The sequence below is a fragment of the Etheostoma spectabile genome, chromosome 3 (genome assembly GCF_008692095.1).
Source record: "Etheostoma spectabile isolate EspeVRDwgs_2016 chromosome 3, UIUC_Espe_1.0, whole genome shotgun sequence".
NCBI classification, from domain to species: Eukaryota; Metazoa; Chordata; class Actinopteri; order Perciformes; family Percidae; genus Etheostoma; species Etheostoma spectabile.
In genome coordinates, this window is record NC_045735.1 from 21,596,138 (window position 1) to 21,623,081 (window position 26,944).

The following is a 26,944-nucleotide window of genomic DNA, read 5'->3' on the forward strand; positions in this document are numbered from 1 at the left end:
ATAGAAGACGAGAACAATATGGGCATAAGCCTTACCAGCATCTCTTCAGGTTTCTATAGAAATTTAATTGAAAGTGACAAAAAGATGATGGATGAAAGATTGAAACATCCAATTCATTTATTCATCCCACCGGTAGCAATGTGCACTTGACGTGATTCAGCTTTTGCATTCAATGCAGGAAAACTATCTGAATTTCTGTCATTAATTTCACTCCGTAGGTATATCACCTTTTTTATCACAGCTCATAAATAACTTTCTCTGGTATAATAAGCACATGGCTCTTTCCTAAGAGTAGCCAAGTTGACAAAAACACACAAATGAAATTTCTGTGCTTCACAGTTAGACTTCGACTTTAGCAATGTTGAGTGAGAGTCTAGTGGTCCGGTTCTCATCACTATGCTTTGCTTACTGCTGTTGCTGCTTGCTGGGTCAGGAAACATGAGCTCAGCACCTTTGCCTCTCCCTCAGACATGCACAGCTTAGAATGGCCATGTCAGCACACCATACGGACAGTTTCTGAACACGTTCCACTTGTTCAGCATGCAAAAATGTTTACCATGCTTTAACTGGGGCTGTACTGAAAATGAACATCCTTTGAAGGTATACTTTTCAACACACAAAGAGCCTTTAGAAAGACCCAAAGTCCATTGTGCAACATTTAACAGTAGAAAAGCTCATGATGTATGCTGTGTAGTTTTAATGTCTTGTATATTCTGTATGCATTTACATCCCACTAACTTGCTTCTGTAACAGAGTAATTTCCCAGTTTGGAATTAATAAAGTGTATCCATCCATCCATCCATCCATCCATCCATCCATCCATCCAGTTTGGTCCTAGTTCTACTTGCAATCAGTAACAGGTAAAGATGAGCCACCCCGTGGGTTTCTCAGGCCCACCTCCACTCACTCATCATCAAACACAGCTCTGATCAAGTGATTAGATGAGTGGTGTACGGGTGGAAACCTCAGAGAGCCACTCTTTCTTCTGCAGTCACAACCCCAGGCGGTCAGGACGAAGCAAGAGAGGGGTAGGGATAAGGCAAGGCAACAGATACTTTCAATGACAGTTCACTGACAGCAAGATTAATGACCCAACACACAAAGGTCCGGAGCAGCGCAGCCTTTTGATAAGGCACCCTGGAGCCCCTCCGCCTCCTGGACGCAATCCAAATCAATCGAAGTCCTGTAGATTCTAGTAGCCAATTAATGAGCAGCCCTGGCAAACGACACGGTCTTTCACACACCCCCTCTCGTGCCCGCTAGCACTTCATCTAGATAATCTGATACTGTATCACAGACAGAAAGAAGAAAAAAGACCTGTCAGAGATTGTGAAGGGCAGTTATCTATGGTAATGTTCTGGTTTTAGGATGGGAGAGTGGAGTGGAATGAATGTATGTGTGTGTGTGTGTGTGTGTGTGTGTGTGTGTGTGTGTGTGTGTGTGTGTGTGTGTGTGTGTGTGTGTGTGTGTAATTTATGGGCAGAGCAGAGGTAAGTGGGCAGGTTGAAGGCCTCTTCAGTACTGTTGTTCATATGGAAATGAGAAGTAATAAAGTCGACACTGTCAACTTCACATCTCACCGCATTGTCATAGTGATAAAGGGCACTGGAGGTAATTAATTTCAGTCAAAATACTGAATAGAGAATGGCAGGGAAATGATGTCACAGGCACTGAAGAGGCCGTATTGTGCCGTTGTCAAGTTTTATGGCCTCATAAATCTGTCAAGGCACTCACAAGATTTCACAACAGAAGTCTTTAACCATTAATAACTGTCCATACTGTCTATTAATTTATGCAAATACAATAGAGAAATCGCAGCCCTGCCAAATCTCTGGGGCAAGATGCAAAAAAAGTTCTACTGAAGAAGCCAGTAAAAGTCTGTTTATGCACAACAGCAGCGTATATGCGTAAACTTCTTTGCAGCGATTGTGTAATCCCCTGCATACACATTGTTCTACATCTCATTATAGCGTGGATCTCACTCATCATGAAGCTCAGTCATTGTGAAATGATGCACATGTGCAGGAGCCCACACCTCCAGTTAGCCACAGATGGATGTTGACACACCAACATTTAACCGTGTTTGGACATCAACCAGACTCATTCTGTCCTTCCTTTTGGCACAGCAACGTCCTTTACTGCTGCCAGCGGCATTTGTGATGCTACACCAAACCATTATGCATCAGCATGTTGTAAGCGAGTGATTGATGACACATGAGTAGGGCCAAAAATTATAATCTGATGTGTTATTTTCTAAATGACTGATTTGACCGACAGCCTCTAAATCCATTTACCTGTGGTTGAATCAAATAAAACAGCTGCGCACCAAAATGTAAAGTCTTTTTACTACAAAATTCCCTCTTGGTGTTACTATTTCTCCACCACAGTGGACCGTCCTGAGAATTCAGTACTGAAATCATTTTCAAGGATTGTATCAACATGACAGATCTTGACAAAGAAAAAGTGTTTCAAGATCTTAGAACTTGCAAAAGGTTCGTGAAAATCTGAGAATGAGAAATATAAATATTTACTTTATTTTTATTTAACATAATGAAGTTAGTTGTATTAAAGACTAATTTAATTAGTCTCCAGGTCAAGTTCAAAACGAGGTCCAGTCAAGTCCCGGTCAAGACCAAGTCCAAAACCTAAGTTAAGACTAGGATTAGGCATTGAGAACTGGTTCCAACTTGGAATTTTTGTTTCAAAATTTGGATTTGAATCCAATCATTGGTCCCGTATCGACCGCAGCACCTACGGGCGCTGGTTATGTTGAAGCCATGGAGCACGGTGAGCGGCGCTCTAAAGTGTGGCTTCATATTATGTTGAAAAAGCCTGGTTAACCTGTAAATCACCATAAAATCAAATTAAAATAAGTATGTGACCTGTTCAACTCCTCCCCTCAAAGAATCAGAATCGAAAGGAAGAATCTGAACTGTATGGAGCCCTGGAGGTCAGGAAGAAAAACTAATAATGATAAAACCTGTTCTGGGGACAAACACTTTTGCTTGATTTGGGCATTGATTTGTTTTGCAGGATGTCGAGTTTTAATAGCGAGATCTTGACTTTGACATGGAGAAAAAAAACAAAAAATAATTTTTAATAAAAAATAACTTGAGATCTCGACTTAAAATAAAAAAAAAAGTCTTGCCTTTCAAACTCAAGATCTCGAGTTTAGCGTTTGTCCCGAGTACATGTTTTTTTCTTTGTTTTTTCATGGAGGGGCCATGTTACCTCTGGTGCTCTGTAGAACTGGAATCAGAATTGTTAAACTAAAAACGAGTAAAGAGCAAATTAAGTCCTTTTCAAGACCATGATTTGCAATAGCATCTTTCCAATGCTAATATAGTGATTAAGGAGTTAGGATGGATCTTTAAAAAATAATGCTCTATCTTCTATCCTCAAACTAATAAATGTATAACATTTAGGCAACGTTCTGTGCAACTGATCCAGAATCAGCAGCCAGGAAGAAGTTACTAGAACTACAGCCCTGCTTGTGTCTGTACAGGACCTGTGAATGCTGGTAGACCGGGTCAGAAATGGTCAGGAATTCTCAAACAGTGGCAATTAACTAACTATCAAATCTGTTCAGGCAAAAAAACAAAAAAAACTGTGATTAATACTAATGTTACACCATTAAAATGGGCGTGAAGGATATATCAATATATCATTTGGAATAGCTGCTGCTCACGGGGCACTGTAACCTTCAAGCTGCGCCTTGTGCAGTCAACTCCACAGAGCTGATAAAAGCGAAAGCCGAGTACACAACTCTGCACTTGTGCACCAAAGCCTGAAGGTGTGACAGACACAGGCAATAAAACTCAGCAAAGAATGGCAAGACGATAGAGACAGAGACGGGGGGGGGGGGGGGGGGGGAAGTGCACCAAAAGAGACGGGAAAAAGGAGCAGAAAGGCCGACGTAAGACACCTGAGCACTGTTGTCAGCATCAGGTCGTCATCACTATCACCACCATCAAGCCGTCTATACAAACAAATGAGTGTGAATGTGTGTATGGGTAGACGTGTGTGAGTGTATCATTTATATATATATATATAATATATATATATATATATATATATATATATACACAGACACACACACACACACACACACACACACACATATAAACATACATACATAAATACTTGTGTCTGACAAAGTGCATGAGGTTTTTCCCTTGTCTTAAATGTTGGGCCCTAGCTGTGCGTGTTTAACCCCCCCATACCTGGCCCTGCCGTAGGTTTCCTCATCCAGGCAATCGTATGACAGAGGCCAACGTCCTACCAGCATCCTTGAGCGCCTGTGATGGGCACCCAGCCAGTGACTGATCACTCGCCCGTTCCCTCTCGTCAGCACTTTTGCTCATCCAGCTCGTCATCAATGCTTGGCGGTAATAAAACCAATGTCATCCAGCTCCTTGTGAAGTTCACATGGAGAGATAAGGGTAGACAATCTGCCACTGGCTCTTTTTGTTCCAAATTCATTTCCCACCGTCTTTCTGTACACCATTTTCCTTGGTGGCATTTAGTACTGACAGCAAGCTAATCTCATGTTTCCTCACCTGATCACAGCATTCATTAGGAAAATGGGCTGCTTTAAAGTTAATTTCCATTTGACGTTTATCGTCAAGTGTGTGTATATGTGCATTTTGAAATGGAAATAATTGATCTGGAGAGGTTGTTCTGGAGCGACAGGGGTACTTCTTTCGTTAATTAAAGCTGCATGCGGTAAACATTAGGGAAATGGGGCTGTATATCAGGCTTATTACCTGGACATGATCATCAGTGCAAGGACTTGGTCCAGGGAAATCTCTTACAGCCCATCAAACTGAGGATTTGCTGCAGCTAAGCACACCTGCTCCGTCTACCTTGTGTCATCCAGGAGACGAAAGTATGATACTGTGGTGTCTGTAAGACAGTTTGGTGAGAGATAGGAGTCCTACAGAAGGCCATACATCTGGTCATAACTCAACTTTGAGTTGAGACATTTTCAGTTTTTCTGCCAATCTCCCAATGTCCCCTAACATTTCTTATCCAAATCATTATGAGTGCAGTCGACAGCAGAATGTTAGAACGGGGCTAAGAGAGTGCCTGTAGAGATTATGAGGGTGCAGTTGGGACAACAGCATTAAGGGAGATAAGGGGAACTCATAAAATAGCAGTGTTTCATTTCCTAAAAGTAGTTGCCAGGGCTGCCTGACGGACTGCTATCAGCTGGTCGGTAGATTCAAAGCTTGGTTATTGTTTCTCTGAATGGAAAGGTAGGACCGCATAGGCAGCTGTGGCTGGAATGCTGATGCTGACATACAGGCAAACGTTTTGAGTCAGAGGATGTCGTATTGCAACATGCCGACCAATTAGTGAGTAATTCATTCCAAAAAAGCTGTAAATGCGGGAGAAGTACTGTGCCGTATGTGAGAGTTAAGTTAACACATCCTCTTCCTGACTTTAAAGCTTGTTTTAGACTCTATCCATATTCTCTCCATGCACCTGACCTTCTGCTTCAGAAGCACAATGCACATCAATATTTCATATCACAAACACAGATACACATACACACATTTTGCCCGACACCTCAGTGTTGGGAAGTCTCTACAGCACAGCATACAGGCAGCCTGGCAAGCGCCTCAGTTTTTTACAGTGTATCTCCCCCGTATATATATATATATATATATATATATATATATATATATATATATATATATATATCATAGTTGAGTGGAGTAGAAAGCTTCAGTGCTTCAGTTTCATGAGGGAATCAAAAACAGTTGGTTGTTTCCAGGTTGTCACTTCCATGACCCAAAGGTCATTTTTATAAAGTAGAACTTTTGTTTTAAAGTCTGGCCATCTTTATTTTGTTTTTTAAAGATAATTGGGCATTTTAGATGAAAACATGAAAGGGGAGGGAGAGAAGGGAACAACATGCAGCAAAGGGCCGCAGGTCGGAGTCGAGCGCTCGGTCGCTGTGCCAAGGAGTACACCTCTATATATGGGCGGGTGCTCTACTAGGGGAGCCACCCAGGCACCTCTGGCCATCTTTTGGGTATGTTATTAGTAGTGGTGGGCAGCAAAATGTTTAAGTTTGGATGTGTGAGCAGGGCAAACTGTTCAGAAACCGGATATCACATGCACATTTTTCAGTTGTAGATGATCTTTAGATGAGAGTGCGTGGCTGTCTGTCCTATCATTATGAAGTGAATCTAAGCTCAAGCTTCTACAAGATTGTACAACCCGTTCACACGGCCAACTTGTTAAATACGGACGTTTGGACAGTGGCCCACAGCGTCTAAAGGGACGAAAAAGGTAATGGGGAAAGCAGCAGCTACACGGGGTTTAGCGAGTAGTATGTAGGGCGGAAGTTCCACTCAGGGAGATTGGTCGGGCTGGTGGATGGGTCAAACACAGGACTTTCACCCAGGAGACCGGGGATTTCCTCCCGCGTGGCACCTTTCCTAAAGCCGCTATCTTCTTCAACCGCCCCGGCATTCCTGCATGTTACGGAAGCGTAAGCCCATCCACGACCTTTTCCTTAACATTACAGCGTCAAAAGGGACACCAATAGTCCTGACCAAGCATGTTTAGATAAGACCCTAAAAAGAGACTTTTAGCGTTAATAATAATGACAAAAGCACCTGACCAAGCGTCCGTAATTTACGAGATGGGGGTGAGAATGTGTTGGATTGTACACTTCGTACACAGCCATCTTTACACATTGGAGTAAGTCTAACTAAAGAAGTATAGACGATCAGCCCAGTCTTTCTATTACTGTTAATTATGGAGGGACACTGAAAGGCAGCTACAGGCGGTCACAATTTTCACTTAGAGGTTAAAAAGAAAATTATCAAACCCCCCTCCCCTTCCGCCTCTCCTCTTCCTCATCGATTGTCTGCATGTCTGTGCCTGTGTGTCTCATGGCAGCAGAAGCCAAAGTGATGGAGACAAAAGACGGTTTGGATATTAATTCAGAGCTCACGTCTTCTTTTAGGATCCTTTCAGATGCAAAACGCCAGGCTGCGCATTGGGCAGAAGGGGACGCTAACAATTACAGCCTCACATTGAGGCACCGTCGGAGACTCACTCTTCAGACTGATTGACAAATGAAAGAGCTGAAATAGCTTCCATTTATAAACGGCCACTTGCCAGAATAGGGGGATCATCTCCAATATCTTGTCTCAAATGGGAAAGGGAAAAAGATGAGCGTGCATGAGAAATTGAGCTTGCAATTCAGTACTTTACAAAGGCCATTTAGGCTACAGGCACAGAATACCCAGTGGTATTGCAGAGGCTTTAAAGCTCAAATTCAATGGATCATCAAGATAAAGCAGTGACTTTCTGCAGGGATTTGCATCCAACTGCACTATCCAACTAAATCTAAAAAAAAAGCTTAATGCTGTGCTAACTTATCCATTCCCCTGTATGCACAGATGAAAATAAATGAGGGGTTTACAAACATGCACTGATTGGCCAAAATTGCCGTGGTCGTGAAATGAAAATCATTTCTAGGGAGACAAAGAGATGTTTACTGCCCTACCAAGCAAGTAGATGCATAGATTTCCAATCACGGATGTTGCTCAATTTGTCTGCTACTCCCTCAGTGTTCCCAATCCACACAGCTGAGCACGGCATCCAAATCGACAGTTTTGGAGACGGATGCCTGTTGAGCGCCTCATCACACGGTAAACCAGAACAACATGGCTCCTTTGTGCGGACACTGAAATGTTTTCTTGCTTAAACAAACAGCAAAATATTTTCCCGTCCTTTTAAAACTTCAATTCTCCGACTCAAAAAAGACTGAATAAATGTACACTGGACCCATAGGAATCGAACCATGCAAAGTGGTGTTTGAGATACATAAACATTTCCTGAAGGAAAATATGTAGTGGAAGCAGAAGTAATATTACTGTTGGAGTTAAACCTCAATTAGAGGAGTCAAAGAACCGGAAAAAGAAAAAATTATTAACAACACAAAAGACAATTACTAGAATGTTATTGTGTTTACAGGGTAATTGCTGTTTAGTATTTGTGCACTGAATATATATGTTGGCCTTCAGGTCGTGTAGCCCAAAGATAAGCTCCTGCTATCTGGAAGCAGTCACAGTGATTCAGCATCATTTTACCAAAATCAATTGTCTTGAGGGCAAAAACTAAATCTTAAAGTTATCCATTTAAATGCATGAACAATACTAGATTTAAAAAGAAAAAATAGGTGAATGTCATGAAGACTCAGTCTCAGTGTTGTGTGCATGAGATGCAGGTAGCCAGAGCAGACAACACAGGTATAAATAACAAGTACTTGTGTCTGAGAGCACAAACAGCTGCAGGGGACTGATGTGGGCTGCTATAGGAGTTCTTTAATGGAGAGAGGGATGTGAGGAGAAATTCATTTGCGGGATGACACTCTCCCGCAGTCCCACAGCACAAACCCCGTGAGAGGGATGTTGTGGCTCAGAGGATGAGGAGTGGTGGTGTGGGTGGGGGGGATGTGTGTGTGGGGATGTCTGTGGGGCAGATTGAGGAACGGGGTGAAATGACGCTGAGGTGCCTGTGTCATCTCTCTATGGAAATCAGTAAACTCTGCTGCTGCACGCACAGCGCGCACGGACACACACACGGACACACACGGACACACACACACACACACACACACACGCTATGTGGAAAATTGGCAGCTATTCGGTTATTGTATTATCTGCTCCCATATTTCCTTGTATTTGATTTAAAAGCAATGATATAAGATAGCAAATGGGTTCATTGTGTTTCTTCTTTGACACATTAGAATGCATCCGGAGGAAGTTTTAGTAATAATGTCCTTATTCAAACCACTCGCTGCGTTATATTGTATGAATATTCAACAGAGAAACTGCATGTTGCCGCTTGAAGGATATTCTAAATTAGATTAAGAAACTTTTAGTTAGTATGCCTAAGAGGTTACAAATGCGTGTGTAGGTGTTAATGACTACTAAATTAGTCAGCATATTTTCTGATGACATTACCGCGTCAGCCGTTTCTGTTGATCTTGCTTAAACTGCTGGCAATGACTTGCACACACTTGTGGGTTCACAGCATCGGATAAGATCAAACTTTCAAACTGTCTAATTAGAGTTTACCTTGATCTTTTTCTTTAAGAGTGGCATCTTTTGGTCCCTAAGTGCAACCTGCCCTAAATCTGGCCTTCCCCTTGGACTAACTCTGTTATGGATTCAGCACTAGTGAGCTCAGGTTCAAGGTGAAGCCACACTGGATTTACACTGGATGTGAAGCTGTAGCCGAAGGTGTGGAGTAAAGAAATAGCAGACTCAAGCTAAGGACATCAAATTTCAAGCCTGAGAGCAAAATGTGAAAGCTGGCTGTGTACAAAGAGCCCCCCCCCCACCGACCCACACAGGCACACACCTCCATGACAAAAAGAGAAAAGTCCAGAAAATAAAAGGAGGTGAAAAATAATAAAACAAATTCCCAAACCTCATGGAGCAGATTTTTCATCATTAAATGATGGCCTGGGGGTGGAGGGAGAATAAGGAGGGAAACGTGGCTTGTGCCTGCTCTGTAATTAAATGGTGGCCGTATGAAGTGAGAGGCAGGGAGATGATAAGCACTGGGCTCTGCGCCCCAGGACAGATGGATATTGTCACTTGCTTCTGAGAGCAAAGTCGCTTTTTTTGTGTGAAAAAACAAAGATGGCAGACAGATTACTACGGTTTCCTAAGAATTACTGCAGCCTCTCTATCCAACAGAAATGCAAAACTATGTTAAGGTTTACATAAAAGAGACAAACACGTTGTAACTACATCATATTGACAAACAACATAAGTAGATTTAAAGTGGGTAAAAATATAAAAAATCTACGAGGAAGCCCATAATAGTGCGTGGTCAAAGACAATAAATTAAATTGTTGCATTGCATTTGTGTCAGGAAATTGTTTTACATGCTTGGAAACAGAGGTTAGTGTATCTTAGCTCAATTACTTTGCCCGGCACAGTCAGACTAACTCACAAATGTATTATTATTATTCATATTTGATTTTCAAGGGACGTTTTCAATGGGCACGGACCAAAATGTCTCTGGACTCAATTGAATAGACCTACAACCAATCTAAGGAATAGTGAGCTGCAACCAATCAGAACATCAAAACAACCTAGCACTGAGAGACACATGCATGTTGGGGCAGTGCTTGGTTTTATTTTAGAGCTTGGTTTTATTTTAAAATAGGACAAAAAATGTCAAACTTTCTCAAATGCCAGCTAAACAGTACACTAAAATGCGTTCTAAAACCTTTCAGATGAGAAATATTTAATACAGTAAGAGAAAATGAAACAAAAGCTGTCGGATACGCCTGCTTTTCAGTTTAGAGATGTGAAGTCTTTACACTTGTTAAAGCACTTTGTAACTTGTTTTTGAAAAGTGCTCTACAAATAAAGATTATTATTATTATTATTATTATCAATAATTGCTACACTTTATTTAGTCTATATCCACAACGTTCCACTTCCGGGGTTGCTCCGCTGCCACCGGAAAATCTGCTGGATGTCAGTGGCTCCATTTGGCGCTTAGCACCGCCCATGGCGATTGTGATTGGTTTAAAGAAATTCCAATAAACTAGGGCAAATTTTTCCTCCAATCTAGGAATGCTTTGTGGACTAGCCAGACCCTCCAGGGGAGCGCTGTGGAGGAAGGTCTGGCAATCAAGATTATATTTTAAATGACTCCTAATAACTCCAATAATTAACTACCTAACTAACCAAGACCCATATTCTAATATATTTATATCTGTTTATATTGTATAAGTATCTATAAGGACTGTGTTACTGTTAAATAAATATTATGTAATAATGTGACACCCATATGAATATTTACTTAGCCACAGCACAGCATTTACTTAGCCATAGCACATGACAGCTAATTTAATAGATTTGGGACTTATTTATCTTTCAAAATAAAAACTCTTAATGCAAGAATAAACAAGAATAAGAGTGTACAGCCAATCTTAAGTGTGCATGGAGGCTTGCAGTGAGTCCTGAGTCCACATTCAGTCAATAAGAAGCACAAGGGATTCCTTGACATTTGATTGAAGCATTTTCCATAAACGCCCTGATAATGAGTTTAGTTCCAGTTTAAATAATTACATCACCGCGCCTGCTTTTGATTCCATTAAACACAACGCAAATATGTTGCTCCCCCAACACAAATACTACCATATATCATGCTTTATAGTGTCGAAACAGGTTAAACCACACAACAAACAACACAGTCCTGAATGCACATTAGAAGAACTGGTTATAGTGTAGAAAAGGAAAGTGAAAAGGAAGATAATGTATGGAGTGACAACTGGGATAAGCACGTGTGCAATTTCAACTGACAAGACTAAGATTGGTTTGCTTTGAGAAATCAGTGTGGACAGTTTTCAGAGAAAGGGCCTAGATTCGGCTTTTTTTGGTTTTGACAAAGCTTTTTAATATGTCTTAATGGAATGAATGGTGTCACTAAGCCGTATCGTTCTCCAAAAAAAAAACAGTCTGTCACAAGAATTTCATTATATGAAATGCCAAGCCTTCAATCCTTTTTCTTCTTCAGTAATGGCACAATCTCCCTTGAGAGAGAAGAATAAAATGCAGTGGTGAAATGTGGATTTTTCAGCTCAATACAATTACAGGGTATTTTGCTAAGTGCTGTATAAAGCAATCAGGAATCACTCTTGCAAGTTGGCAAGGAGAGAATAATACTTTGTTTTAATGTCTGGATATTTTATTTGGACTTTTTCATTGGTAAAAAGCTTTTGTCTGCCCTTTGCCAAGCAAAGATTTTTGTTTCGCTGCCAGTGGGGTTTTGACTTCTCTCGATGTCTTTTGAAGATGAGTACAGTCATCCCTGAGAAATGCCTGTGACTCCATGGACGCGTGCGACTGATGCCAAAGTAGACCGCTTCATTTTTCTGGCTTTAGCTTCAAATTAGATCAGACATCAGGAACGACCTTCAGATATCAGCAAAGCCAATATGCTGACGAGGATGCATCTGAGAAAAAGGCCAGTGGTCAAGATTTATGGAGTAGGGCTACGCTGTGTGTCACGAGTGATACGCGTCTCATCAACGGTGAAATGAAATGTCAAATTAGTTTGTGTGAGGGCGTGTGTGTGGGTGTGTTTTATCTTGTCTACAAGAATGCCCTAACGGCTGTTTGTACACAAGATTGAGAGACAAAGAATTTGCCGTCAAATGAGACCCAAAGTGAGACAATGAAAGAAGAGCGTGAGTGTCAAATAGGGTGCTTATAGTGCAGAACACTAATAAGGAGAGCGTCAGCAGGACAGCGGCAGCAGATCCATCCTCCTCCGGGCTCCATCTTGGCAGTACCTGTTATAAACTTCCTTCGCCGTCTTGCACAATTGGTTCTGTAATTTAAAAAGGTCAGCATGGCTCTTGTGTAATTCAATACTCTCATGGCGCTGTATTAACCACATATTTAATCACCCGCAGGGTGGTATGCAAGCTGAATACTGAATGCAGAGAGGAGAGCTAGAACCCAGCTGATATATATATGACTCACAGAATAGAGGAGGAGGAGCAGTGCATCCATTAATATGGCTCGGTGTTTCCATTTTAGTTGGAAATAACATTTGGAAAACTGAAAGCCTTTATCTGCGAGCGGGGCATAAAATAAAATGAGATGGTCAGGGGAAGAGAGTTGTTGTTTTAAGGTGTTTGCACAAAGGACAAAGTATGAGTAATTTATTTGTCTGAGTTGCACTGTGTGTATGAAAGATGCAATAACTTATGTTATGGAGGTGGTGTCGGCTGTCGAGGCAATCAAATTAAGGGCAGATTCACCAATGAAAACCCATCAATAGTGTGAAGTAAACCAAGTACTGCATCATGAGACATACAGAGCCATATTACAGTGTAATTCTAATGTAAAAGACCAAATCGTAGAAGTCTACAAACACTGCTGAGATAAACAATAGTATTAACCCCACAACAACGAAACAAAAACTAAATCCTGTATGCAAAAACAGAAATTTTACGATAGTCAATATAAAATATTTTTATACTGCTGTACTACCCACCCCCAACTTGAAAAATATGAGGCACCTGCTGCACTTACGCTGGCAGAGCATTATGGGAATTTCATGATGCTTCCCCTAGAGGAAACCAGTCGGCAGGTAAATTACAGAGAGTAACTTTATAATCTTCAAATAGAAGTCTCAAACATGTGGGTCAATATACTGTCCATAAGACATGCTGAGCAAACGACACTGGTCGAGAAGGCAACGTGAAGAGATGGCAAATAGAGAAGATGAATGCTTGTCTGTAGAAATGGAAAAACACACCAGCCACTTCACCTGTTCGTCCCTCCTAACATCCCATACAACAGACAGACTCTGACATTTCTCTAATCAGTGCATGTATAGGTACTGCAAATGTGTGTGTGTAATTCAAGCCTGTGTAATGGTGTGTAATAACAACAGAATGTAAATTGTAATTTCCCTATGTAGGGCTAATAAAGGATAAATAATAATTATTAAAGACAGTACTGATTAGAGCCCGACCGATATTTCAGCATTCCCCAAACTATGGGTATCGACAATTATAATGGCCAATAAAAAAATAAAAATAAATAAATGAATATTTAAAAAATAAAATAAAATGGACGGTCAACCATGTTATTAGCGTTGGTGTTACAAATTCTGTCCACCAGAGGGCGATCTACAACGTCCCTTTTGGCAACACTTTTTTTTTATTAGGACTTTAAGTTTCATGTCTTACGTTTGTATTTTTATGCATTTTATTTATCAGAAATGTTATATATTTTGATGTTCCTCTGTTCTGTTGTGATAACAAACTATCATCATATAATTTTAGTGAGAACTCATAAATAACTACAAATAACTAATGTTAGGGAAATCTGTTTACATTTTGTTACGTGTTTCAGCCGATATATCAGAATATCAGATTTTTTAAATATAATTTAACAAATAAATAAATAAATATCCGTACCTTTATTGGTCGGGCTCTAGTACAGATCAAAGATGCCAACATGCAACCAAACTGCTGAGTTTAAGTATGCTGTGTAAAATCCAAAATTCAAACTTTATAACCTAGAAAGTTGTTCATCAGCACCTGCAACTGTGATCTAATTTATGGTAAATAAACTACTTCAGTGTCACTATATTCATCTTGAACACATCAGAATGGTGTCAATGGATATAAGCATGTTTGCTCACATGCTTACATAGCCTACGACATCATGTTTCCTGGATGCGAAAGCCACCTCTGATGTTTTTTGCAAAAAATCTCCAGACAAAAACGTAAATACTGAGCGATTCTGCAAAACCCACGATTACGCTCAGTGACTAAGGCTAGGTAAAGATTTATTGCTAATAAACTATGGTTAACACGGTGGCAACACGGTGGCTAAGTGGTTAGCACTTCTGTCTCACAGCAAGAAGGTTCTTGGTTCGAATCCAGGGCGTTCCAGGCCTTTCTGTGTGGAGTTTGTATGTTCTCCCCGTGTTTGTGTGGGTTTCCTCCGGGTGCTCCGGTTTCTTCCCACCATAAAAAACATGCATCCTAGGTAGGACTACAGTTGAAAACTAGCCAATTGGCTAACACTGGCGCATTTACAGAAATGTTCATTAATGTGCATTGTCCTAATCAAATAAATAAATTAAATAAGGTGTAGTAAGTGTTAGTTTGCAAATTATAAGGTGCAAAAGTGTCCAATAAGAATTTAATTCCTTGCATACTAGGCTGGTATCGTCCCACAATTTCAAACTCTGGCTACAGTAAAACATGGTGCACAGGACTCAGGAAGCTGAGAGGGTTAGCAAGGCACCTCAGAAAACCCAGAGAATGAAACCACTTTTTTAAAAAGGGAACAGGGAGTTGTTGCATTTGGGAACTGCCGGTATTTACTTTAAGGCAACGAAATTAATAAGAGCTGTCAGTCAGCTAGAATGCAAAGAAACAAAATCAAAGTGATGCCTTGACATTTCTCTTTCAGTAAGAGACAATGGAAGGAAGACACAGGGTCCTGGTGGATTTCCACTTTCTTGCATCCAGATATTTATGATGAATTCTTTATTATGCTGAAACATCTGCAGAAAGTACAACACATAACTTAGATCTAACATCCCCCTGAACACCTTGCTTGAGGAACAAGTTCCTTACATAAAGAATATCTATTTTCAAATCTTTGTTACCAACTCAAATACACTTAGATATGTCATTCTGCATCTATAATTCTTGTGGGTATCACCTTGTATCTTTACTGCTATAACTAGAGCAGAATATACGTTAGAGGAAAAAGAGATAAGAGAAGCCCTTGGTTATATCACTCTGACGCCATCAGAGTGTTAAACAGAATCCACCATGAGCTGAATTCAATCCTAATGCAGCTCTAACTGCTGCCAGTCTGACATCCTGCTCCAAAGGAGTGATTGAAAGCATTTTTGCCAAGGCAGTGATCACTCACCTGTGCTCACACCATACAAATCAGAGTACATGGAGCCACACGCTGCCCTACACTTGACAAGTAAATTGCTACCTAGATTGTGTTGGCAAAAGAAAATACGATGAGAAAGAAGATGGCGGCAAGGGCATGGTGAAAGGAAATGAATGAGAGGTAAAAGGCAACAGAAAGAAGCAAAGGAGCCAGAGTAATGGAAAGCAGCGTGTGCGAAAAGCTCCGCAAATCAGGACTGCATGGACCTGGGTCCAGTCTGATGAGAACTTGGTGGAAATCACCACGCTGTAACTGAGAAGACTGTCAAGTTTGGTGACAATAAAACCCTGTAGGTGATTATCTTATCGCCGGCTGGGAGACGTTTCAAAACCATGACTCGGGCCTTCAATGAGAAACAAAGCTTCTTGAATTACATTTCTTCAAAGGTCTAACCAAGCTATGTAAAACCAAGCCTGTCTAATGAAAACAGACATGAGAGATATTTTAAGAAAAAGTGCTTTTTTAACTGTCAGAGGTCAACTTTAAAAGTAGACACTTCCTGCCACACATGTCCATGTGATGACAGAAGACAAAGGCATATTGCTCCTGGAAAGTGTATAATCAAGTCTGATAAATATCAAAACCAATTTAAATTTCATCAAAACAAAAAGCACGATAGTGCTATTATCATGGTTTAGTTATTAACGTTGTATCCGTGAAGTCACAACTGTTTTATTTTGGCACCAAAAAAAAAAGAAGAAAGAAATTAACATTATTAAAAAAGGATGAAAAAAAACAGACTATTAACTGTAGTTTGAACTGCAAAAGTTCAGTCATTAACAACTTTTTCTCTAGCTCTAAGGCCTCCTGCACACTGCCTGCGTGGCATGTCCGTTTTTATTTCGGCTCCCATGGTAACAGGTTATAGCTTGTAAACCATGTGCATGACACGCACGTCTCATGCTCGACTCGAGCCGAGCCGAAATCACGTGCATGCTAGAAATAGGACCGAGGCCTATTTTCCACGTTCACAAATACATTTAATAAATGGCGTGTTTGAAAGTCTCTAGGTTTTGAAGTGAATGCAGATATAAATGAAATTTAAAAAATAATAAGAATAATCGATTTTCAAATATTGCACCTATCAATACAGAAGAAAATATTCTGTAGCCTATTTTGCCATCAATACTGCCGACGTTGTCTTTGGTGTAATCAAATCAGTATATAATCAGTATCAGTAGTTAAACAACACGCTATTACTTCATTTTATCAATGGGAAATATGCATGTGTACAGACAAGACTAGCAGCATAGCATAGTACACGCCACCAACTGACACGCAACACAAACGCCACGCTACGCAGGCAGTGTGCAGGAGGCCTAACTCTCAAACAAGGTTTGCTATTTCTCAACATGAAATGTTGGAAGATCGGAAATTCTGGGGTGACAAATAGCTTCAATAATATATTTCAGCAGCGGCAGTTGGCAGACATGCTTTCAGAGGGGGCCAAAAATCAAGCTGATAGAAAAATATGACCTGTTCTAGCAAGAAACAGAGAATTGTGTGTGAATATAATATAGACCAGAGATCTTCAACAGGGGGTCCGGGGCCCCTAGGGGGTTCTTAGAGTTTGTGAAGGGGGGCTGGCAAATTATTAAAAAATATATATATAGTTTCTCATTTCAATAATTTCAATAAGTCTGAAAACATACATTTTAATAGCAAAGATAAATTGGCCTATTTGGGGAAAAAATGAACAAACTGAAGATAATCTTACTATAGGTATGTTAGCCACTGTGATCGCCATACAGTTAAGCTCAAGGAGTCACTGTCCCTTCCAGATGTATGTTTAAAGGTCCCATGGCATGAACATTTCACTTTATGGAGGTTTTTTAACATTAATATGAGTTCCCCCAGCCTGCCTATGGTCCCCCAGTGGCTAGAAATGGTGATGGGTGTAAACCGAGCCCTGGGTATCCTGCTCTGGCTTTGAGAAAATGAAAGCTCAGATGGGCCGATCCGGAATATTCCCCTTATGAGGTCATAAAGAGCAAGGTTACCTCCTCTTTCTCTGCTTTGCCCGTCCAGAGAATTTGGCCCACCCATGAGAGAGAGACATCATGACTTTCAAACAAGCAGAGTGGCAGTTGGTCAAGGCCTCTTGGTCTTTTCATCCATTTTGCCCAGTTAAATATGCCACTCAATTGTATACAATATATGCGTTAGGGGTCCCTACTCGGTCTCACTTTCAGTTTAGGGGCCCCTAGACTAAAACAGGTTAAAGACCTCTGATATAGACTGAATGCCACTGTAGAACCAGGCCTAAGACACTCCACCACCAGATCTCATATATATTCAAAGGTTAGGAAGCTGCCATCAAAAGAGTTCAGTCCAACGTCTGGAGCTCTAGAAACACCCAGAGCATAACCACCATCAAGGGTGACGTTGAAGCAATATTCATAAGATAATTTGTTCATTTCTAATTAGGATCTTATCATTAAGTAGCAGAGTGGATGTTCACTCAGAGTTTAATGGTAGCACTGGCCTTCTCCTAAATTCGAATGATTTCTCTTCATGTCTATGCTTTATGTTCACATTTACACAGACAATCAAGGAAAAGTGCTTAGGAGCAGAAGTCATTTTTGGATATTTAGATTTGGTTACTTTCTTATCTTCATAATCTTTCTGCACAGCCGGTGGAGCTTTCATTGTATCCCAAACAAGAGCTTCTCAAGTTCTTAAATCCGCGCATCTGTATATACTGACATGCACTGACGTTATGGCTGTGCATTTAGGCAACAGGAGACTTTTTTACAATCTGAAAGTACTCCATTCATTCTATTATCCTTATCAGAATAGCATGGAGCCTAGCATACACCCAGTGCATGCTGGGATAGGAAAGGTATCTTCTAGCCAATCAGAAAGCAGAAAGCCGTTTCACTTACTGTACTACAGCAAGACAAATGCTAACATACGTTCTAAAACAGGTAAGTTGTCTAGGAAAATCCTTTGTTAAACACTGTGAAAGATTAGATATAAACACTGATGCGTGCTTAGATTAACGTTGCAATTCTGGTGCCAAATGACTGATGTAACTTCTCATACTATAGGGTGTACAGTTACATGGTGATAATAAATCATTAAAGCTCGGGCCAAGGTGTCAAGCGCATAGTAGTCAGACAATGACACAAACTGACAGACACACTGACAAACCATGATGATGGAGCCAGACAATGAGGTCTTGATCACTGATGAAGACATGCCAGTGCAGAGAAATATAATATGTCTTACCTGGGACTACAGGAACCTCTTGGCCCTGGGCCAGCCTGAGCAGAGCCATTATGAGGAGGGGCGACCACATGCCACGCATTATGATGCTCACTGTCCTGGCATCACTGACATCAGTCTGGGGAAAGAGATAAACGTAAAGCAGTTAAAGACTGGTCTTGTTGCTAAGATATTTTGCTCTTCCCTGAGTTGAAAAAAGAATGAAAATGATATTCAATTTCTTGTGCAAATTACAATAAAGGCCAATGTGCAGGAGGAAACAATTCATTATTATAACAACATGACCACAATACGTAAAACAACCCATTTCTAAGGGCATTTTCAAAGCATTAGTGAAAACAAAGCAGCTATACGAAACTCAATTGAGTTTCTTTATGTAGTAATAGTATAGCAGTTGAATCCATAATTCATAAGCCTTAAGAGAGTTCAGAATATTAAGAGGATATACAAATCGACTTTCTTTGTTGCCTAACTCTTACTCTGTATCTGCTTTCGTACACACTCAACAAATGCCTCAAAGTGATTTCAGACAGGTGAGATAAAAGTGTCAGATTTTAGTGGTGTGTGCGAGAGAATGCTGCTGCGCTGACATCACCTGCGCGTAGTGACAGGGACCGTCTGTAGCATGGAAATAAATCGGAGGATTCTCCGGATCAGCCATCTGTGGAACAACCTGTTCACCCTTGTTTGATTACATCCAGCAGGCCGGGCAACCTCTGCTGCTCCGTCTCCAGGTCTTCCTCCATATCTCTCCCTCTCTTTCACACTCCCCTCTCTGCACTGCTATGCTCTATGATTTTCTCTTTGCGGCCCTTTTTCCCAGGCACGACACAGTTGTTGAATTGGATATGCTCCGACTAAAATATGATGGACTTGCTTTATCATAAATTCCAAGGCGCTACAGTGGTGACTCTTCAAGCCTTGCATCTTTTGAGATGACGAAGAGCATTAAACATCGCCTCTCCACAGTAAAAAGGTGAACGTATGCGAAAATGAAAAGAAAATGCTCACAAAGCTAACTACACCACATCTTTCCTACTAGTGTGCTATGTTCCCTTTCCAATCATGTGTTAAATGTCCCTTTAATTCTTCCAAACTCCCATGTCTTTTTAATTCATGCCACACCAGATGGACTATTTGCCACTTATTACAGGCAGCTCCTTCGTTTTATGGCCTCCTTTTCTTCCCATCTCACTCTCCTACCCTCCTTCCTGTAATAGGTTTTGCAGGTGAAAGAAGGCACAAGCACACCAATTTGCTCTCACTGCTTTTTCTCCAATCTTATCTTCGGGTACTCAGTGAACCCTTTTGCACACCTTTATATGCATTACCTGTTCATATAATTAAAAGAGCTTCGGAAAAGCCTGTCTATCAGATCTCAACCATGGGGAGCTCATTTTTGATATGTGTGTTATTATCACTTCTCATTCCTCCAGTGTCACAGCAGAGCCAAGAATGATGTGTTTTATTTGCACAATTGCTCCATTTGCATGTGATGATGACAAGCGTGTTCCTAGCTAAGTGTCCGATAAAGAAGTCCCTGTGGTTAGACTGAAAGATTACAGCGCTTCCACTCTGCCTGGCCACCTGAACCAGTAGCACGCCAGTGTCCTGGAGGAGCGGTGGACTAGGTGCCCCCATTTTTCTTGATAATTGTGTCTGATAAACACTGCATCGTCTACTCGCGGGCAAACTGATAAATACCCAATTACCAGTCAGGAGATGGCTGTGACAAGTGTTTGCATGGGGTCTTTGGTTTGAAAATGTGGGCTACACAGCACTGAGATGGCCACCTCGACCCAAAAGCAAGCAATGGGGAGCTGGACTTGTAATTCATCTCATCACCTTGTTCCATTTGATTAATGAATGGACGGATTAAAGATAAAAGAAGATTTATCTGAGCCCTGTTCTCTAGAAACCACAAACACTTATGTGAAGATGCATCACAGACCAAACAAAGCCTAGTCCTCTGTCCTCTTTATAAAGCTTGCTTCCACCAAAAGGAAATGAGCACGTTTTACAATACTTGTTTCAGTGGCTTCCTCCGTGTTCACTATCAATTCAGTTCGAGAGGAATGAAAGGCCCTTATTGTCTCTCTTCATCTGACTCAATGACTGCCGAACGGATTGAAGCCAATTAATCAGGCAGTGACAAGAAGCACTACTGCTGGCTCAGTGACCAACTCCCACAAAAGACACAAACCATCAGCAGAACACTCACTGGCCACAAATTGATTTTTTGAATGCCTACTAAACCAAGGCAATGTCATTCAAAACCTGCGGCTTCTCATTTTGACACACAATACCCAAGCTCTAAAACTCAGAGATCAGACAATTGTACATAACATTATACAATCAAAGATGGCAAAAGTACTCACTTCCCGTACTCAAGTAGAAGTACAGATACTTGTGTTAAAAAATACTCTGTTACTTTTACTTGAGTAAAGAAGTTAAATCAGTATACTTTTACCAAAGTACAGGCTTGGAAATGTACTTAAAGTATAAAAGCAGCCTTGCGAATGAAATCCGTTTCTTATGCAAAGCTACCTGGACCACACAGACGTTACTAGAGTACAAGCTGAGAAACATCAGTGGACATGGAGAAAAGGCTCTTTATATGCCATCGCCTACATTTTAAATGGAAGTCTGCCAATACGCCTAAAACATCATATATATGATTATTGTGACAGAGACTGGGACTCCAGGTTAATAAGATTCTGACACAGTAGCAAGATATGAATTTAATGGGATACTTTGAGAATTCACAGATCCAGTTTCTCTATTTTTTATCTTCCCCTTAACATTTAAAGGAACCTACATGTATGTGTGTGTGCTCAAATATGGCTTCTGGAAAGAATGAAAAGGATAACATATGAATTACAAAACAGACATTAATTAAGTTCCCCAACACATTGGCCAGGAGTCATTCTTAAACATCTCTCTCAGATAAGGCCGAGGATGATGGGAATGTCTGACTGCTTGTCTGGCCAATCTCTGGGATCTCCGTTTTCTTCATTTTCAATCATATTGCCATCCATTCTACTATTTACTAACGTAGTTGTTGAGTCGTCTTGTAGTGATATGTCAAGTGCAACGTATATTCCAATCCAATTAGATTGAATTTTGTATCAATGACGCAAGAAAATAACAATAACTCCACTGAAATTATTTGAACTTAAAGTAAAGGGCCAATTTTTGTAAAATGTAAGGAGTAGAAAGTAGCGATATTCATGTTAAAATGTAAGTAAAGTAAAAATAGCAGAAAACTCTACTAGAGTACAGTAATGAAATATTTGTACTTCGTTACTTCACATCTCTGGTTACCATCTATGAACAAATTAATAACTTTTCCCATTCATCTTGCAAAGAATGGATGTTCTGCTGCACTACTGAGATGCAATCCTCATGTGCAGTATCCTTGAACCCGGACGAGACGCAGGTGAAATGTTTAAAAGCAGCAGGTAACTTAGAGGGCAGCTACATGTGGAGGCTGCAGAGAATAAGAATGAACTTCACATTACCTCTGACTGGGACCTCTACCCCTGACTGCTTAATCTGCTTCTCTTTTATCTTCTGATTTTGTGCTTCTGAGGCACACTGCACATTCTTCCACAGACAAACCAGAGGTACGGAGGAGTAGGAAGCAAAGTGGACAAGAAAACAAATACACAAAATAGTGTTTTTATACAATGTAGCCACTTCTTTTAGGTACGCCTGTGCAGTCTAATGTAATCTGATACAACTGTTCTCCCATAAAGTCCACTTCTATGATGCCCATAATGTCAGTGTTCAGTGGTGAACTGCATTAAATTCACAAGTGTTTCTAATATTCCTCTCGATGTAATGTTTTCCACTAGTGTTTCCCCTACCATTGATTTGAAAATTAAATGATGATGATCATTCCGGGCCTTTCTGTGTGGAGTTTGCATGTTCTCCCCGTGTTTGCGTAGGGGTGCTCCGGTTTCCTCCCACCATAAAAGACATGCATGCTGGGTAACTAGGACTACAGTTGAAAATTAGCCGACTGGCTAACACTGTGTTAATGTGCATTATCCTAATAAAATAAATCTACTAATTACGCTGTATATTAAAAAAAAAAAAAAAAAATACTGATGCGCAAGATAAAGCATGTTTTACACATACAGGAAAGTCGCGTCTCATTCCTCGCCTTAAAAGTTCAATTCATTTTAACATGCGTGCTGGCTACATTGCACGCGTAACGTAAGCGGAACGTAATGTTCCAATGCTACACTTCCACTATAATCAATGAAACTGTTGACACCAGGGACATGAGCAGCACATAGAGGTGCGTATGCTCTGGAGCGTAAAAATAGGACAGTCTTCTAGTTCTTTATGTAAGGTGTGTGCGGCCATTTTACACAGAAATGGATCATAAAGTGTCATTATTTTTCAATTAAACTACAGATAAACAGGAAATGACTTTATGACTGAATGAGCGTATTGGCAGTTTCATTTTGAGAGTTTGTGTTTTTATTGCTCGTTCCCCTCCCCTGCATCCCTTTGGGAACAGCTGACAGTAGATTGATGTTCTACAGCTCTGTCTCGGCTCCAAAAAACTGAAGAAGCAACAACAATCCCAATGCAAAAGCGCTCCGTCTTGCTTGTGTCTCACACAATCCTACGCCGTGTGTGCGGTGCAAGTGTTAAAACATACAAACCTGCTAGCGGTCCACAAATTTTACGAGCTAAATGTAGCCAAAGTCGCGCATCCTGCAAAGGTAGAATTTATGGCAAAGCCGTTGCATTCATTATTTGGTAGATTGTACAGGTGTAGCTTATAAAATGGCCACTGAGTGCATGTTTCACTGTGACATGAATACATTTTTCCTTTTGCAATAATGACCATTTTAAAGTGAAGTAGAAAACCTCTCCTGTAAACATGTGTGAGTGAAAAACAAATCAATAGATGTTTTTGTCCATCTAGTTATGTTTTGTATTGACATTATGTTTGAGATGTCAACATGTGGTGGATTTAGATGGGTTCAATCAGTCTCATAGGCCTTATATGATACTTCAGCAGTGTGAGTTAAGTATTTTTAGTATAACTTTCCTGTGTTTTGTCTGACAGTGTTTTCTTGCTTAGGCCCAGCCGTGGTAGTCAAATGCAAGTTTGTTTTCATGACACAGCACAACCTAGACTCAACTACCAGGACAAAGATACCCACGGGATGTGGCTGACTCTGGCTGCTGAATATACGCTTCACTGAAACACTTGGGAATGCATAGCTGTTGCCCCTTTTTCTGATGCAGAAGTCGTGTTAATGGGGAATTGCTTCATGGCCGGTATGTTGCATGATGCAGTATGGTATAGTATTTAACCATGGAAGAGGTGTTACAATTAGTGTCCAAAAACACTCACTCAACATATATATGTACAGTATGTGTGGTATGTGAGTGTTTTAGATATCACAAACTTAAAATAATCCAAACATATCCTTGAATTGACATGTCTGTATTAATTGCTATTCTGCCTTTCTCCTCTGTCCGTATGATTATTATAAATTAGAGCTATGCAATACTGAATATTATATTGATATTGTAATATAAGACTAGATATTGTCTTAGATTTAGGATATCGTAATATGGTAATATGACATACAGTAAGTGTTGTCTTTTCCTGGTTTTAAAGGCTGCATTGCAGTAAAGTGATGTCATTTTCTGAATTTACCAGACTGTTAATTGTTCTATTATTTGCCTTTTCCCCTTTTAGTCATTTTATCCACTTTACTGAAGATTATTTATCTTAAGTGTGAAGATATTTTGTCAAAGCATCAGTAGTCAACACTACAATATCGCAGCAATATTGATATATTTGGTCAAGAATATCATGATATCGGATTTTCTCCATATCACCCAATTTTTATTATAAATTGAGGATTTTTGTCAAAGTGTCAAGAGTATTGTACAATTCAAGTTCAGTATCGACGACAACTTCAGCATTCATATTTGCCACTACATATTTCTCTCAATCTTGTAAAACACACGTAGAGCTGTGGAGGGATCAAAAGAAAAAAAGACAGGGCACAGGGACACACTATTTGATGAATCATTGGCTGTAGTTCACCGAGATAGCAAATTTGTTCATCTCCGAGTTCAAAGCTTGAAGCATAGACAAACATGCAAATCTCTGTGCTTTTGCGTTGTGCTATGTCAGCGTCATGTTTTGATGGATAGGTTCTGTGCCTCTCAAGCACTCTATTCTCTATATCACCGTGGCTACTCCTTCCTCATAAAAATGCCAACACTGGATTAAGCATCTCACATCCACAGTGCATTATGCCTCCTCACTTCATTTCAATAAAAGGATTAACCTGCCTGGGATCTGTAAAGTGATCGGTGGGGAGGATGGACGACATGTGGCTGAACTGTCCTTCCCCCGAAGCGTAGATCACATCTCTTGTGATCCTCCAAGTCATGCTACCAATAATCCACACTCCTGTGAGGGCCATTGTACACACTGTGGCAACACACCAGGACCAGAAACAAATCTGAAGCCATTAGGGTGCCCTGCCATTGACTTACATAATAGCACATGCTTCATCCATTCCACAGTGGAAGACACTGCTTTACTGTCCCACGTTCTGTTCATTGCTCCAGTACATGTATGTCATGTTCAGTAGGCTACTCACAAGAAAGTTTTATAATGCTACGTTATTTTTAGTTTGGTGATGCCTAGACGGAAGTTTTATATTCTGGGAAAAGTGTTCAAATTGCTATAATTAAACAGGGGTTAAGGGTCTCTTCCTTCCAAACTGGCAAAATGATGGCGATATGAGGAAAAACCCAAATTAGAATAAATTAGAAGAGCCGAAAGCACTCCAGCGTAACTGTGGAGATGGGCCTGGTCACACGCGGCCTCCCCACAGTGATCCGTCCTCTCATGAATGTGATTTGAGATAAATTAAAAGCTGATTATTTCCTGGAGGGAGAAGCCAAGCGCTTGGCCCCCAGCCCCCTCACCGGCAGTGATGGATTAGTCCACAATCTGCACTATGGACCTGTCCACACTCACTGCACAGCCATGGACGCCACAGGCCTAAGTGCCTCCAATCAAGATGCCATCTCTGACAACTCTTAATTTGTTTGAATAAATGCTCCGCCATCTCTTTAAAAGGACAACTGCATTTTTTTTAACAAGACCCATGGATGGTTCTTTGATTTTTAGTAGTATTCAGGGATGTGGGGCTAAACGGAAGGCATGGGGTGGCACCGGACCCCCCTGAAATATGACCCCGCCCCCAATCCATTGGGCTAGAGTTCTGTCAATCTGACAATTGTGATTTCTATTGGATCAGAGTACTGTCACTTGGCTGCCTTTTTTGCCAATTTTCCCAGCCCTTGTCACATGACCAATTAATGTTTCCATGACGACTATCCAAAAGTCTGATACCATGGAACTAGCACTAGGATTGTTTTTTTTTTTTTTTTTTTTTCAAAGGGCAGACTAAGCCTAAAGAACATGTGTATTGTATTTGGATACATAATTTATTTAAAATGAAAACAATGGACTGTTCTTATAAGGCGCTTTTCTAGTCTTAACGACTACTCAAAGCACTTTTCCATAGTACAGGAACTATTCACCATTCACAAACATTCGTACACTGTGGCCAAGGCTGCCATACAAGGTGCCACCTGCTCATCAGATAAACACTCACACACATTTACACTCCGCTGGCGCTGCATCAGGGGAAACTCAGGGTTCAGTGTCTTGCCCAAGGACACTTCAACATGGGACTGCAGGGTCAGGGATTGAATGTTCTGATTGGCAGGTAACCACTCTACCACTGAGCCACAGCCACCCAAACAAGTGAAATTAATAATCAATGTGATAGTTTATGTGATGAGACAACAATGTATGTATTACCATACAAACATCCATCCCTGTTTAGCCACGTTTTCTTATGTTTTGCGTCAGCTTTCGAGAGCAGAACAACTGATTTCCAGTAAGAAATGCCTCCCTATGAAACAGGATTATTGCAGTCAGAGAGGACTAGGCAGCTGTAGGTTCTGTTCGTGCTCAGTTTCACAGTCCATGAGCTTCCACGTAGCCAAGGTTTTTTACATTATAGTCCCATTCCCATGTGTCTGAACCATTTTCCCTGGGTCGGCATCATTTGGAAGGCCTACAGCACAATTTGTCTGCAGTCATTGGGTCTGCGTGAGTGGGAACAAAAGGTGGTCAGCCTGGCTATTGTGTCCTT

At 40.7% G+C, this 26,944-nt stretch overlaps 1 protein-coding gene across 2 annotated transcripts in view; it reads right to left on the reverse strand.

Annotated features, from left to right (window-relative positions):
- The window catches only part of robo1 (roundabout, axon guidance receptor, homolog 1 (Drosophila)), a 385,111-nt gene that overhangs the window by 231,644 nt on the left and 126,523 nt on the right, over window positions 1-26,944 (reverse strand). For both annotated transcript variants that reach the window (XM_032502141.1, XM_032502159.1), the window contains exon 2: window positions 18,726-18,840. In XM_032502141.1, the coding sequence (XP_032358032.1) occupies window positions 18,726-18,840 (115 nt within the window). The remainder of the gene's footprint in view (window positions 1-18,725; window positions 18,841-26,944) is intronic.